This window comes from Fusarium graminearum, chromosome 3 (genome assembly GCF_000240135.3).
Source record: "Fusarium graminearum PH-1 chromosome 3, whole genome shotgun sequence".
Classification (NCBI taxonomy): domain Eukaryota; kingdom Fungi; phylum Ascomycota; class Sordariomycetes; order Hypocreales; family Nectriaceae; genus Fusarium; species Fusarium graminearum.
The window spans coordinates 4,108,022-4,123,601 of record NC_026476.1 but is presented as its reverse complement, the minus strand read 5'-3'; the positions used below and the strand labels follow the sequence as shown (position 1 = coordinate 4,123,601).

Genomic DNA, 15,580 nt, shown 5'->3' with positions numbered 1-15,580 from the left:
AGATATCTGATTCATACAACATATAATGCAGTATAACTGCCAAAGAAAGGCATAAGTACAGCGGTATTATTTAATCAAGACGTAGACTGAGCCAGATGTCACTAAAGCTCAACACCATACAATGAACTATACGCTACGAGACCGATAGAGTATCAAGATGAGAATATGCAAAGTCAAAGAAAGATATTGTACTATCGTTTTCCTAGTCAAGAGAGTATTTGTCTCCGATGCCAAATAATCTGGGATGCATTCTGGTGTACCCTCTAATGAGAAAATCAGCCTTCGTACCTGACCGAAGACCCCTATTACGCCAATTTGTTCCGGGTATACACCCAACGCCTGTCTTTGGAAATACAAAATAGGTCTTGTTGCTTTTTGGTTTCGCCTGGGCGTCTCGTACTGCCCCTCCCTCCCGTTGTTTATTCACCCTTGCCCGGCATAACCTTGGCAGCTTGGACTGCACTCATCTTCGCAATCCACCCAGTAGATGGTTGAATCTTTCGGACAGTGCGGAGCTCGTCAGAGGAGTAGCCAGGGACACGAATGTTGTAAGTTCGCTCCAGCACAAGTTGGATGTCGCGAATCTCGAGCACCTTGGACCCGCGCTCCTTTGAGTTTCGACAGGCTGCATGTAAAACAGCGTCGACAAACGAGTCTGCCATATTCAAAACATTCTGTCATCAAGTTAGCCATCTCGTCCGGGTCCAAGAAGAATGTGCATGTGTGCTTACCTCTTCTACTTCAGGAGTGAGCAGGTTTCCATCCTGCCCCTCAGCTGGCCCTCCGCACACTTGTCGGACCAACTCGTCCAATTTCTTCTTGCTTAAAACGTGATCTCCTTCTGCCTCATGGTTGTAGGCTGGAATTCTAGCCATTGCGGGCTGGTTCATAACACCGCCCAGCGTTCCACTTCCTTGAGTCATCGTGGGCCGACCTGCGTTTACTCCGCCTCCAATCGCAACACCTTGAGGCACGGCGGTGGCCTTTTCAGGTAGCACCTTGGGGATGGGCATCTTGGTTTGCATTGGCGTTTGTTGAGGCTGCGGGGGGTGTGCGTGAGGAGGACCCTGTGGAGTTGGCTGCTGGGGAATATTTGGCCCCGTCACGCCTTGAGTCACTGCGCTGCTTGGAGTTGGTGTTCCGGCTGCGGCAGGGCGACCAGGCAGCTGCGCGCTTCCAGGAGTGTTAATGGTCTTGTTAGCCATTTCTATAGCAGCAGAGTGACTGAGAGCTCGCTGAGGTCCTGGAACTGTTGTTGGAGCTGCAGCAGCGGCAGCTTGCTGCGGTGTAGGGATGCGTGGAGCGTTCTGCTGAGTTGGTGTTCCAGCTTGGTTATGCGCAGCTGCTTGAGGCATCGCGGGATTGACAGGACCAGTGCCAGGTTCTTGTTTGACCTGAACCGGCGCTTGTGGCAATTGTTGCTGCTGTCCAGGCTGAGGAGTTCCTTGCGCTGGGCGCACTTGTCCTGGTGCCGGTACTGGTGTTCCGTTGGCCGGAGAGGCCCTCGCAGCGGCTAGCTGCTGTTTGGCAACCTCGACGGCGGCATTAACTGGAGGGGCGTTGTTCTGGTTGTTTTGGGCTTGAGCTGCTTGAGGTTGATTTTGTGGAGCTTGTGTTTGAGGTTGTGACTGCTGCGGCTGGGTTTGCTGTTGCTGTTGATTTTGCTGCTGCGGTTGGGCTTGTGGTTGTTGTTGTTGTGTCGCAGCAGTTTGTTGACCTGCAGCAGCTACAGGTTGCTGCTGGGTTCCTTGCTGAGAAGCTCTCGCTGCATTCTGTGCCGCCTGTGCTTGTGCCTGCGCCTGTGCCTGGCCGGTGCCTTGCAGGTTACCTTGCTGCTTGCGAACACTGTCAACCCACTTGTGTGCGTCGGAATGGGCCTTGAGTTGCTGCTCCTTTCGAATCTGCAGCTGCCTCAGCTCGTCCTCCTTGAAGGGCGTTCCAGCAGCAGCTCTGTCATTGATGAGCTTATCAATCTGCGCAACCTTTTGCTTGCTGTTATCCATTGTCATGAGCGCACGTGTATAGCGCTGTTTAATCTCCTCTACCCATTTATTTGCGTCGGCGCCGGATTTCTCTGCCACTTGGGCGGGTGCGCGGAAGTTTATCTTTGCAATATGTTGGAGAATATGCTCGGGAATTCTGGTTTGTTGGGTGGTAGCTCCGGCCACCTGGTTGCCAGCTGTGGCGCCGGCTGCCTGTTGCTGGTTCTGTGCCTGAGGTGTCGCCTGTCCGGCGGCGTTTTGTTGCATTTGCTGAGGGCGCGCCTGCTGGTTCTGTGCATTCTGGCCTGCCATCTGAGTGCGCCTTTGGTTGATTTTGCTGATGAGCATTTTGGAGAACTCTATGATTTTCTGTCGCGCCGCAATATGCTCCGGGCTGTTCTGGGGTGATCCGTTCGCCTTGTTCCACAGTCCTTGCAATCCATTCTCATATTTAGATTTCTCTTCCTCGCTCAGTGTAGGCAAGGTTCGAATCTGATTAGGATGATACATGGGTGGACGTTGCTGAGCTTGTCCTGCACCAGCTTGCTGGCCTTGCGGTTGGCCTTGGCCTTGCTGGCCCATTTGCGGATTCATGGTATATGAGGTGAAGATAATCGGCGTCGTGGTCGAATCGAGTACAGTAGGTCTGTAGATCAGGCGAGGAAGATTAGGACAAGACAAGAACAGAGTTTGAACAAGATATACAAAATATAAAGTTGTGTGTCTAACAAATAGGACTACAGCCTGAGTTTACTCTAAGTCAAGCTCTGGTTGTGGTTCGTGAATAACGAACTCCACAGCGAGAGACGCGTTAATGAAGTCAGTCCCAGGGCGCGGTAAAATGTCGGTACAACTGTACAACGACCTTGTTAGTGACCATCCAATTACACGACTGTCATGGGCGTCCTCTTTGTTGGGACACACTGCTTACCCTTCCGTGTGGGGTCAGATTAATTGGAAATCGTCTAATACGATCTGGGTTAGTTTACAAGCACTTGTCATGAGAGTCTGGAGCTACAGAGTTGTTTATTGTTTGCTGTCATCTGTCATCATTGTTATTGCGGATCTTCAGGTAGGCAAGGTAGCTGAGCTGCAGTAATGTATGTATGATTCGCTTCAGGTTCCTGCGTTGAGTTGACAACAACAACCTGGAACCCAAGTTGTTACACAATCTGTAACCAGTTGAATCCCATGCCATAATTGGAATAATAAATTAGTTAAAAGCATATTGTGATACCTTCCAAGCTGGAGCTTTATTGAGTACATACTAACCTACAGTCTATGGCTTGTCTATCAACGGGCTCACGTCAACTACTGCCACTGGAAGCTCACTTTACTCCTCGGGGTTTGGGCCAAGCAAGGCACAGTAAATGAGGGCCTAGTTGACCGTAAGCTCTGGCAAGTATTAGGTAGTAGTAGCAGTAGTAGCAGTAGCAGCAGCCAAGGTAAGGAAAAAGCCCCGATATCCCCAACGATACAAGGGTCCAGCTCCGGTCCAGCTTTTCCGCCAGGGTCTTTACTTTATCCATTTCATCTCCACCGGATCCCGTCCATCCATCTTCTGTGTTGTGTTGTCTTCTTCTCTTCCCTGTTCCTCTCCAGTCCATCTCCCTCAACTCAAAGTCGACCGACATTGATTAGTTAGCTTGCGCCATTAATTCTCACCACCCGCCACAATGCGCTTCTCATCGTCTACTGTTCTCGCGGCTCTGCCCGCCCTCGCTGCTGCGCAGGACTCTCCCGTCGACCAGTACAAGGCTCAGTTCCAGAATGTCATCGGCCAGTTCGCCTCTTACATTCCTAACCCAGCCTACCATGACCCCGTTGCTGCCGCCGAGGCCAAGGCTGGTTCCATGAGACTCAGCGTCTTGACTCTGGACAACTGGAAGGAGACTCTTTACGAGCCTGTTTCCGCTGACGCCACTACTCCCGAGGAGTGGTGGTTGCTCGTCTCTGGTGGAAACAAGACCTGCTATGGTATGTTTGACGACCCGCGACATGATCGCAACACTCTACTTGTGATGCGACTTGCAGTCGACCCCATATCTCCCGAATTGGCCCCAAGCTAACCCATGACAAAAGGTCGATGTGGAACTGTCGAGCAGGCCTTCAACGAGACCGCTGCCAAGTTTGCGCTCCTCGACAAGACTCCCCACATGGCTTACTTGAACTGCGACAACCAGCCTATTCTTTGCAATTCCTGGTCTGCCGGCCCTCCCAGCCTCTACGTTTTCGAGATGCTTCCCGAGCCCGCAGCTGTCGAGGTCTACAGCAAGAGACTCAACTTGACCACCACCACCTCCGACACTCTGGTCGCCCTCCAGGCCTCTGGTAGCAAGGAAGAGTTCCACCGTCATACCAGCGCCTGGTTCCACCCCGTGAACGGCAAGCTGGCCGAGCATGGCCTAGCCATTCCCTTCGGTTACTTGATGTGGGCCATGAACCTCGTCCCCAACTGGCTCTTCATGCTTGTTGTGTCCTTTGGCAGCCGCGCCATGATGTGAGTTTTCCTTTTCCACTGGTGATCCATAGAAATTAACATCGGACAGGTCCCGTCGCATGCAAGGTGTCAACGGTGCTCCCCAGGCTGGTGCTCAGCCCGCCCGATAAATTGCTGCTAGCAATGGCTTTATGGGTTTTTATGACTGAACTGTATCAAGCAAACGTGTATATGCCTGCAAAAAGTATTGAGTTGTCGCATAATAATGTCAAGTTTTATCAAAAAAACAAGAATGATCATGACTTTTGTGCGAACCCGTTGTATCGTCCGTGAAATGACCTGTAATTTATGATTTGTTCTCGCAAGCTGCTTCCACGTGCTTTAGGCCGTCGATGACTTCGTCGCTTATCTGTCCATTGGAGAATTTACCGTATCGTAGATCGCTTAGCGCCCCTACAGTTTGTTGCACAGACTCGAGCAGGGCTGCCTCTTCCTCTTGTAGTTTTTCAATCTCAGCTTCTAGAGCGCCTGCTGCTCCTTCTAGCTCAGGAATAACAGAACTGAGGGTATGCTTGGCACTCGCTGCTCCTGATGCATCTCCGAATAGCTGTGAATAAATCCATGGTCAGTATGTGTCTTGGTCAATACCGTCTATAGTAGAGGCACCTACCGCACGCTCCATTTCAATTTCGGCATCTATATCCTCCCGTTCTGCCTCACGTTTGGCTCGCAGAACTTCCCGCCGCATTGCAAGACTTCGTTTTACTTCATCGGCGATATTTTCAGCAACTTGGTCCAGAACATCTGCGCGTTGTGCTTGTAGGTCTCGAAATAGAGACCGGACTTGTGGTGACGATTGTAGCGGGAGAGGGAAGAGAGCCTTGAACTGCTCGAGTGTTGTGATGGCGGTCAGAGTCGAAGATTGAATAAGGTAATTAGCCAGGAGCTCAGCCTCTGTGGGTGCCATTTTGACGTGCGAGAAACCAATGTGGTAAAGTTTACTGAGCCAAGAATATTTTTCTGTTGTTAGATTAATGAATGTTGCCTGTGATACAGAGTAGAGGATATTGATCCACGACGCGACGGGAAAGTGAAGCGCGTTAAGTGCCCCACCATTTCAGCTTCCAAAGACCCTCTCTCAAAGAACCCTTCTGGCTGGCGCTGGGTAACGAGCTTTGTTTACATCAGGTACATTGAGGATCATGACTTGTTAAGATAGACAGTATCAATCACAGTACAGACGAACTCTGGTATTGTTACATCACACAATTCTGTATATTGTGTTGATCTCTACATATGCAACTCAGACAATTTCCAACTGAGTCGAGAAACAAAGCAGCCGCTGAATCAAATAACTTTTAGTATCCTGAGCTATCGCTTAGACCTTGGCAGCGGCAGCAGTAGCAGCAGGAGCACCGCTACCACCACGGCCACCTACAGCACCAACAGCCTCGAGCTGTGCTGCTGTCAGGTTAACCTCGGGAAGTGGCCTGCCTCTTCCTGTAGGCCAAGAGACGAACTGAGTCTCGGCCAAGAAATGCAGGAATCGTCCGATATCGGTTCGTGAGATACCGTATCCTGAGCTCTCGTCGATGCCGGTCCAGTGCTCGGCGTCTTCCTTGAGCATCTTGACGGTGTTCGAGTCGTCAAGCTCAGGGGCTCTGGTGTTGGCAGGGAGATCGTTGACACAGAAGTGGTACAGTGGCATCAGAGCATGCTGCTCCTGATCCTTGGCTTGTCCACCGGCTGTGACGTAGTTCTCCAACTCGTCCTTCCACTGAGTGTAATCGACCTCGGGGGCCTTGTAACCATAGTACTCAAGACTGGACAAGTATTCGTTCATTCTCAGACGAGGGTGACCAGTGATGTGAGCAACGTGAACACCGTTAGGCAGGGGGTTAAGCGCACAAGCCACGACAACGTTGGCGACGTGGTTCACGGGTACAGCGTTGACTGTGTTGACGATGTGAGGCCGAACGCCAAGCTGAATACAGCCCTTGAGCATTCGGACCAAGAAATCGTCAGTGTTGCAGACACCAGTCTCAATATCACCTAGAATGTATCCTGGTCGTGCAACGGTACCGCGAAGACCCCTTCGTCCGGCTTCACGAACAAGCTGCTCTGAAACCCACTTGGTCTGGCCATAACCCGTTCCAAGACCAGTGCGGCTGCCCATCATATCGTCCTCCTCAAGGATGGAGCCCTGACCAGTACTGATCTGCTTGTCCGAGAGGTTGACATAGTGATCAGTGTCAAGTACACTGGTCGAACTCACAAAGGTAAAGGTCTTAGGCCTTCCTTCGTTACAAAGCTTCATAGCGTCGATAGTAGAGTTGACGTTGGCGGTCTTCATATCGGCATATCGCTTGACCCAATGGACGGCAGCACCGTTGTGAATGATCACGTCAACAGTCTGAGCCAGGTTGTTCCACACGGATGACTCGATTCCAAGGTTTGGCTGACCAAGGTCGCCAACAACGCAGCTCAGGCGGGACTCCCACTCATCTCGCCACATACCGTAACCCTCAAGTGATCGACGAAGACGAGTGAATGCACCCTTGGGGTCCTTGACACTTCGAACATGGGCAATCAGCTGAATTTGACGACTGGTACGTGAGAGGATATCCTTGATCAGATAGGCACCCAAGAAGCCAGTGGCACCGGTAAGGAACACAACAGGCTTAGCCTTGGCACGGATAGTAGATGGGTCGGCCGACTGATACTTGGAAGGGAGTCCCTTGAGTAGTTCGTCGAGGGATCGAGCGTACTCGGGATTCTTATCCTCCTCTGACTCGCCAACTCCGCCCTTGAGTTGCCTGTCGATCTGAGCACTGAAGCCGGAAAGACTGGGGTGCTCGTAAAGGGTGTTGATAGAGACATTTGCGCCGATTGTCTTTCGCACACTCAGAAGCATCTGCTGAGCAAGCAGACTGTGGCCACCAAGATCAAAGAAGTCGTTCTGGGGAGCAATGGTCTTTGCGTTGAGACCGGGAATGAGTTCAGACCAGTTTGTGGCAATTGTTTGCTCTGTGGGGGTAAGGCCTTCCCAACGCTTCAGATCCTCCTCAGTGGCATCTTCGGTCTGCTCTGCAATATCAGGGAAGGGCAGGTTGGGCTTGTCAACCTTTCCGTTGGGGTTCAGAGGAAGCTTCTCCAATGTGATCTGGTGATGTGTTAATGACTAGACTATACTGAACGGATTTGTGCTTGGGACTTACATAAGTAGTAGGGACCGCATAGGCAGGCAATCGACCCTTCAAATGGTCGCGGACCTCTGTTTGCATACGTCGGAAACGCTTGAAGTAAACCTTGGTAGGTCCGATATCGGTTCCCTCATCCTCGACGTCTTCAAGCCCCTGGGTCTTGAGGAACTTGGGCCACTCGTTCAACTCAGGAACGATGTAGCTGACGAGAGTTGGCTCCTCGTTCTTGTCTCTTCGCACAAGAGTCTATTAGGAATGAGTACATTGCCTTTTGGTGGATGAGTATTACTGTGGACATACCTTGCAGTCTCTGATCAATGGGTTCTGGCTGAGGTTGCTGTCAATTTCGTTAAGCTCGATTCTGAAACCTCGAATCTTGACCTGGTCATCGGCTCGACCGGTAGCTTCAACATCGCCAGACTCAAGGTAACGCCCCAAATCACCTGTGCGGTAAAGACGGTCACGGGGAACATATCCCTTGAGTCGGGGGTCGTCCTTATTCAAGTTCGCGTAGGCCTCAACCCACTTGTTAGGTTCAACAAACCAAGAAGTAATGAACTTTTCCGCGTTCAGTGCTGCGTTATCTCTGTATCCCTCGGCGAGACCAGCGGCACGGACGTAGATCTCACCAACCTCACCAACTCCACAAATCTTGTTGCGGTCTTGGCGGTCGATGACAAGGAGTTGCACATTCTGCATTCCCTTACCGGCTGGCACGGTGTTTCCGAGAACGTCCAGAGCGTTGGGGTCCTTGGAGCGGCTGGGGATCTCGAAGTAGCTGACAGCTCTTTGTGTCTCGGTTGTTCCATACATGTTGACAATGTTGGCATTCTCGGCGAGTTTTCGAAGCTGTCGACAATCTCTGGTGGTGAGGACATCACCAACAAAGAATGCCCTGTCGAGCGATGGGAACTCGGCCGTTGCACCTCCTACCAGAATTTGACCCATAGCTGGTGTCAGGTGAGTGACGGTGGGCTTGTGCTCACGCATCCATTCGGCGAGCTTTTCATGTTGAATATCCTCCTTGGAGGGTACCAGGAGTTGGGCACCAAGGAAGAGAGGTGTGAAGATGTCTCGCTGGACAGGGTCGTGGGCGATTCCAGAAAGAAGTGTGAACTTGCTTTCGGATGTCAAGTTGAATCTCTCGGACATCCAAGGGAAGTATCTGCAGAGACTGTAATGGCGTCCCAAGACACCCTTGGGCTTTCCTTCCGAGCCACTGGTGAAACTGTAAAGGAGGTTAATTAATATGACTGTAAATTCAAAAAAGAGATACAAACCTGAGACTGTGAATTGTTTGTTAGCAAATGAGATAGTTGAGGGGAAAATCGATTAAACTTACGTGGGGTTGCTGTCAGGGCCAACAGTAACATCGGGGCGAGATGCAGCCTTGGGTCGAACTTGAGCAAAAAGATCGGCTCCATTGATCTCACCTCCTGCCAAGATACCATCGTCTCCGATTCTTAGTGAGGGAACTTCGGTCTTGAGGTTTAGCTCCTCGTCGATATATCTTCTGACGAGGGGAGCAAGCGGTCCAGCTTCATCGGACGCCTTTGCAATGTTGACCAAAGCACAAGGTTGAGCAACTTCAAGATAGATTTGTTGTCTGCTAGGGGGATAAAGAGGGTCAAGAACTGAAAATGTAGCACCAGAGGACTTTTTGTTTTGTGTTAGTGAGTTTTCAAACTGTGGAATTGGCATTGGGAGATGGACTCACAAGAGTGCCCATGATAGCCACGACCAAATCGACAGAGCGATGAGCCCAGATCATGACGACATCGCCATTGGTAACTCCGGCCTCGGTCAAATGATGGGCCAAGATATTAGAAGCTTCATAGATCTGCTTGTATGTGAATCGCCTCTCTGGGGCTTCTGAAGTCTTGGTTTCTACCACACAAGTTCTCTCGGGGTGTGCTTCCGCATTTCGGGCAAAGTGTTCAATGATACTGCCATCGTAGGTCCAGTCCAAATCAGCAGTGGGATCAGGAATGTTGGCCATTGTGAAGAGCTGCCTGAAGCAATGGCTATATGTTAAGGTTGCAGAGTCAGGCTGGACAAAAGGAGGGTATTTGGAAACAAATTGGTGTTTTGAAGGTGAATAAGTTGTTCACTGCTCTGCATGCAAGCTCAAGAAACTTTTTGATGAGAAGCGGCGTCCAATTGACTCACGTCAGTTCCTAAAGGCTTTGCGAGATCGGCCCAGCGGGGATCAACACCTAGCAGAGCAGGGCTTTTCCCCAGTGATGCAGTTGTTTCCATTGGAAATGGAAAGTTAGAGAGCCCTGGAGGGGTCAACTCCCACTAATTCTGAGCTCCATTGCTGCAGCCCGGGCACTTGTACTTCTCCACAACCCTGATGTTTCTATTGGATGAGGCATGTATGATTTCTAGGTTAATACTTTGGCCTGCTTCTTATCTTATCACACCCAAAATGTCGGGTCCTATATCCGTACTCCAACTAGTAGCACCAAAAGAAAAGAAGGGGCGGTCTTGTTGGCCTGTGTCCTATCCTATCCCGTCCATCTGTCGCGTCCCTTCGCGTGCAGTGAAAAGAAAGTAGCACACTACCCCCCTGTTCCCTCATTAACGCGACCTGCCTACACTAAAAGTGCCTAATTGTGTACCTACCTACTACCTTCCTACCCGTATCCGTATGAACCTTGCCGTAATTGTTGATGCAAAACTAGACTGTGCTCCATGTATCAACCTATTGGACTCATTCTCATCTCATCTTGTTCATTAACCTCAGAGTTGGACCGTTGTCAGCACTCATCAGAGTTGTTCTTTTAAACTCAGCAGGGCAAAGCATACCCGCATACAGATTTAATAAAAAAAAGGCATCCGTGCTTAGTTGACATCCCTTTCTGTTAACTTCGACTCTTCTCTTCTCTTTCAACACTCAACAATCACATCACAACCACAACCATCATCATCATGGCTCCTGCGCGTCAACAACCAGCGCCTCCGCCTTTCAGCAAGGATGAAAAAGTGCTATGTTTCCATATGGATATGCTCTATGAGGCCAAGATCATGGACGTCCAGCAAGGTGAGAAACCCAGTGATGGGTACAAGTATAAAGTCCACTACAAGGGGTGGAAGAACACTTGGGACGATTGGGTCTTGGTTGACCGCATCCGGCCTTTTGACGACGAACACAAGGAGCTGGCAGCACAGCTTCATGCGCAACTGAAGCATAACATCCAAAGGAGCACAAAGCCGCCCAAGAAAGGTCTCCGGAGTGGTGCTGAGTCGGCCAGAGTTAGCGAGGAACGATCAGGCTCGGCCACTGTTCAGGGAGGCAGGGGAGGTAGGCGAGGAAAAGATTGGGAGCTTGAACAGGTAAGACACTCTTTTCATCTTTGTTCTGCCATATCTCATTGCCATGTTTCCTTTGCTCGACCGCACTTTTCCTTTTATAAGAGTGTTGTTCCCAGAAAGTTCTGGGCTGTAACACGTAGGAGAAGTGAAAGCCGAGTTGGTTGGTTGCGTTGAGGCTCTTCAGGACCAGACCATCTGCGCTTTACTACACTATCCCCCAATTTCTCCTTATAGTCGAAGCGATCAAAATGCTTTACCACGGTCTTTTGCTTTTTATATGCTCAGATAGAGCGGGCAATTTCCAAACCTCCAGGGACGGTTGTTTGTGATTCAGCATCCAGCACTGACCTACAACCTACAACCTACCTACCTGCTCTGCAGCTCTGGCACTCTTCCCCTGTATTTACATTATTACCTGTCACTGTTACCCTTCTTCCAACATCGAAAGCTGCCACCTCGCCAGCCATATTTCTGTATCCTACACTACAACCCCCCGCAGTTGATATTTACTGTGCCCTTTCCGTCAACCTCGCAACTTTACATTTCTTCCTCGTCGACACTCTCCCCTTTCCTACCGATATCTACATCTTGTCTCCAAACAGCACCGCGACGTAATGCTTCCCCCTGGCACATCCTCTGCCTCGCAAAGCTTTCCCATCTCAAACGTCAGGGGCGGTACCGAGGAAGCCCAGCATAGCGAGTCTGTCGATCCCGGCAAGTCGTCTCGGAAGCTCAGACTCGGAAGCATTAAAGAGCCCAAGGACCTCCTCACGGCACACCCTTCCGAGAACCACCGCTATGTGACCGATTCTGGAAAGCTCATTCAGGATGACCGATACACTGCACCCCTGCCCGTTAAAGCCGAGCCTAAGCAGCCTCGTCGCAAACCCTCAAAGCCTTCCAAGCATGCCACTAAGCCCAAGCGGCACTCATTTGACCAGCCTGACCAACTTGAGATGGTAGATGCTTCCCCTGAGCACCTTTCATTTCCTTCCCGTTTGCAATAGCTGTTGTTTCCCACTGGCCATGGCCATCAGATGCTAACTACTTTACAGGAGGATTCTTTCCATAACAAGCCCATGATCAACCTACCGGTTCCCGATCACATCCAAGCTATGCTGGTCGATGATTGGGAGAACATTACTAAGAACAACCAGCTGGTCCCTCTGCCTCACTCCAAGCCAGTCGCCAAGATTTTTGAAGACTACCTTGCCCATGAGCGCCCTCACCGAGAGGAGGGATCATCCAGCATGGATATCTTGGAAGAGGTCGTAGCAGGTCTTCGCGAGTACTTCGAGAAGGCTCTTAGCAGGATCCTACTCTACCGGTAAGTCTGATTCTTGGCGAATCCGAGTCAATCCTAACCATGACCAGCTTTGAACGTCACCAGTATATGGAAATGAAGAAATTGTGGGAAAACACCGAGTCTGACCCCGAGTACACCAACGTCTGTGACGTCTACGGCGCTGAGCACCTTGCTCGACTGATAGGTATGAGCACCCCTGATTTCCTCTAACGGTTCTTGACTGACTTGACCTTGATAGTATCTCTCCCTGAGTTGCTGGCGCAAACCAATATGGACCAGCAGTCCGTATCACGCCTCCGTGAAGAGATTGGCAAGTTCAATGTCTGGCTGGGACGTAACTGCGAAACCTATTTCGCGAACGAGTATGAAACTCCAGCCCAGGACTACATCGACAAGGCTCGCAGCTTCTAAATTCAGCCAACCGATCCTTGATCTATGTTCTCCTTGATCTTCTTGGTCCTTACAAACCAGTCTTATCAACCCCGTGCAGCTATGATTTGCAGCATGACACTCCAAGGCAAACGAAATATTTTATTCTTGTGCCCTTTTTTGAGGTAGAAAGTATCATAGTTGGGATAACGCAATGTCTCACATGCGGTTGCAGGATAATTAAGGCCTTTGCCGTATGTATTTCAACTAGTATTGTATTCTTTTGGTGTTTCGGGGTCTAAGTTTACCAGAATTTGTATTATTCATTCAGGTCCCATTAAACAAGTAAACCAAGCACTTTGTTTTAGTAGTCTTTCTTTAATGTTGTCTTGATCGTGATTCTATCATTTCTTCCAACTGGCCCCATGTTTTGTACAAAGGTCATTACAGTATAGTACACATTCCCGTTTCTCTTTTTCTTGGTATCGATTTCTATTCCCCCTCACATTCTTGGCACAGCCTTCTCGACGTAGAATCCAGCATCTGGTGTCCGCGCAGCCTTGACTTCTCTCTTGCTCAGCACGCGGTCCACCTCTTGCACGCGAACAAGCTCCTTGACCTTGAGAATCATACCGGCGAACTGCGGGTGCACGGGGTGGAAGACGGTTTGCATTCGACGGCGCAGACCCAGCGCAGCGAGGACACCTCGTGTGCGCTCGGGAAGGCCAATTGCTGAGCGGTGGAGAGTGATGCGGAAGAAAGACATTGTCGTCTGGAGTTCGGTTTGCGGTAGTGGTTGATTGGTCGGAGGAGGAATCGGAGCGCTAGGTCTAAGGTTGTGTGTGAGAACGAGCCATTGATAAAGGGTGTTTGAAGACAGCTTACCATCAAAGCCTTGCAATTGCGCTCGCAGAATGATTTCCCGGGGAGATACAGCAGTCCGCCTTGCACGTCTCGTCCGTCGTCGTCTATCAACGAAGCATGAGCTCAGGGTCGGCGTCAAAATCCACAGAGACGCTAAACCCTTCCAGGACTGATCATGTCATGTGACAACCTTGTCTTGAAGTTTAACTCATGATAGAACTCCTAGGACAGTGCGAGAATGTTATAATCCGATTGAGAACTGAGTAGTGTCGGTTATTTCTAATTTTTATTAACAGCAGCTTGATAGTTGTGCTAATAATTGATTGTTGTTCGCTGAGATAACCAGGATGGTTCCCGAGCCTCCCTCCAACCAATATCTAACCAACTAAAACGGATCCCAAGTGTTTCCTTAGCGACAACTGAAAAGACAATGAGAAAATGCATATCGAAAAATCAACGTAGTACTTTACTCCTAATATATAAATATACAAAATTGCTGGCTTTAATGCCACACCTCACCAAGTCAAATTATACATAACATAACAAGCATCACAAGGTAAAGTACATATAAGCCGATCAGAGTCTCATATCAAACATCAACATTCATGTCTATAGGATCAAGCGAGTAATATGGAGTGCCATCTTGTGGCCTCCAGCACTAGTTACATTGTATTGGAATTCTCATATGGACCGTCGTTTTTTCACGACACGCCCAGGCCGGCACAAAATCATCAAATGCTCGACGCCTTATTTCTTCCCTTTCCGATTGCATTATCATTCTCCATTTCTTACAGAGAAACCTCAACGCGGCCCTCAGCACCAGGGGCACCAGCCTCCCGAAGGTTGGGGAGGAGGTAAGTGATGTCATCCCAGGGATGACGGTAAAGTCCAGTTCGCAGACGCTTCTGGTCAAGGAAATGGGCAATAAGACCAATGCTTCGGCCGAGGACGAAGAGACCGTTGAGAACACCCATCTTGAGGTAGTCCTCAGCCTCCTCGGCAGAGAAAGCACCGCAGTTGCGGACAAGATCAACGAAGCAAACAGCAATGCAACCGTCAACGTTGAGAATGAGGTTGTCCTTCTTGGAAGTGGTGACAGTCTCAACAGCAAGGGCGTAGTCGAGAAGCTTGTGGCTGGGGAAGTTGTTGAGGACGTACTCCTTAACAAGCTCGACACGGAGATCGGGGTTGTTTCGGGACTTGATACGGTGACCAATACCAGGAATGAGCTTGTTGGCCTTGCGCATGCTATCGACGAAATCGCGGGGGCTGAGACCCTTGTCGAAGGCACGGGTGAACTCCTCAGCAGCACCGTCAAGAGCACCACCAAATCGGCTGCCGATTGTTAAAAGACCTGCCACGAGGGAAGAAATTAGATCCTTGCCCGCACGCGTGGTAATGATAGTGTTCATGGCACCGGAAACGGCAGGACCGTGGTCAGCAGTGAGCATGAGAACCATCTCAAGGAACTTGGAAGCATAGGGGGGGAGACGGCGGCGGAACCACAGCAGAGACATGACACCACCAATGCCGATATCCTCCTTGAAAACGTCGGAGATGGGCATGCCGGCGTAGAGAAGCTCTTGACCACGGTCATCGGAAATGGTGGAGATGAAGGCAGCGGGCTTTCGGATGAGACCAAGCTCCTGGGCCCAAGAGTAATCGAGAGGAATCTTGGGAACAACGGGCTCGGGCTGGGGAACGATGGTGCCTTGGGAGACGAGGTCATCGTAGACCTTCTTGAGGGTGGATGGGAGATCCTCAAAGGTGGCAGGGACGTGGAAACCAGCCTCCTTCATCTGCTCGTTCTTCATCTTGGCAGTCTCAAGCTGAGAGTTGGCGAAAGAACCAGCGTGACCGAACTGGACCTCAGTCTTGAACATGCTGGCGCAGGTACCAATGGCCCAGGCGACAATAGGCTTGGTGATGACGCCCTGCTTGACGGCCTCGATGACCTTGTACTCCTCGACACCACCGACCTCGCCAAGCAAGACAAGGATCTTGCACTCGGGATCGGCCTGGTATCGCAGAAGATGGTCGATGAAAGTGGTACCGGGGTATCGGTCACCACCAATGGCAATACCCTCGTAAACACCAT

The 15,580-nt window shown here is 50.4% G+C and overlaps 7 protein-coding genes across 7 annotated transcripts in view; 2 read left to right on the top strand and 5 right to left on the bottom strand.

Moving 5' to 3' along the window:
• Positions 1–419: 419 nt before the first annotated feature.
• FGSG_06044 (uncharacterized protein) lies at positions 420–2,576 on the bottom strand (the record flags this gene model as incomplete). The annotated part of the gene is made up of 2 exons (XM_011326362.1): positions 420–608; positions 732–2,576. 2 exons carry the CDS (start codon positions 2,574–2,576, stop codon positions 420–422), a joined length of 2,034 nt encoding a protein of 677 aa, XP_011324664.1.
• Positions 2,577–3,491: 915 nt separating this feature from the next.
• On the top strand, positions 3,492–4,959 carry FGSG_06043 (uncharacterized protein). The gene is made up of 3 exons (XM_011326361.1): positions 3,492–3,959; positions 4,065–4,482; positions 4,532–4,959. The coding sequence occupies exons 1-3, from the start codon at positions 3,659–3,661 to the stop codon at positions 4,590–4,592; spliced, it is 780 nt and encodes a 259-aa protein (XP_011324663.1). The 5' UTR covers positions 3,492–3,658; the 3' UTR covers positions 4,593–4,959.
• On the bottom strand, positions 4,769–5,389 carry FGSG_06042 (uncharacterized protein; the record flags this gene model as incomplete). Its single annotated transcript, XM_011326360.1, has 2 exons — positions 4,769–5,029; positions 5,093–5,389. 2 exons carry the CDS (start codon positions 5,387–5,389, stop codon positions 4,769–4,771), a joined length of 558 nt encoding a protein of 185 aa, XP_011324662.1.
• Positions 5,390–5,800: 411 nt separating this feature from the next.
• Positions 5,801–9,624, bottom strand: FGSG_06041 (uncharacterized protein; the record flags this gene model as incomplete). Its single annotated transcript, XM_011326359.1, has 5 exons — positions 5,801–7,585; positions 7,641–7,871; positions 7,926–8,853; positions 8,968–9,281; positions 9,343–9,624. 5 exons carry the CDS (start codon positions 9,622–9,624, stop codon positions 5,801–5,803), a joined length of 3,540 nt encoding a protein of 1,179 aa, XP_011324661.1.
• A 935-nt stretch (positions 9,625–10,559) lies between these two features.
• FGSG_14036 (uncharacterized protein) lies at positions 10,560–12,660 on the top strand (the record flags this gene model as incomplete). The annotated part of the gene is made up of 5 exons (XM_011326358.1): positions 10,560–10,964; positions 11,546–11,902; positions 11,999–12,270; positions 12,318–12,433; positions 12,488–12,660. 5 exons carry the CDS (start codon positions 10,560–10,562, stop codon positions 12,658–12,660), a joined length of 1,323 nt encoding a protein of 440 aa, XP_011324660.1.
• Positions 12,661–13,120: 460 nt separating this feature from the next.
• FGSG_12858 (uncharacterized protein) lies at positions 13,121–13,384 on the bottom strand (the record flags this gene model as incomplete). The annotated part of the gene is made up of 1 exon (XM_011326357.1): positions 13,121–13,384. One exon carries the CDS (start codon positions 13,382–13,384, stop codon positions 13,121–13,123), a length of 264 nt encoding a protein of 87 aa, XP_011324659.1.
• A 679-nt stretch (positions 13,385–14,063) lies between these two features.
• FGSG_12857 (ATP-citrate synthase subunit 1) overlaps positions 14,064–15,580 on the bottom strand; it is a gene marked incomplete at its 5' end in the record, with an annotated part of 2,283 nt that continues 766 nt past the window's right edge. Inside the window, one exon of the mRNA XM_011326356.1 lies at positions 14,064–15,500. Coding sequence (XP_011324658.1) covers positions 14,271–15,500 — 1,230 coding nt within the window. The 3' untranslated portion in view covers positions 14,064–14,270. The remainder of the gene's footprint in view (positions 15,501–15,580) is intronic.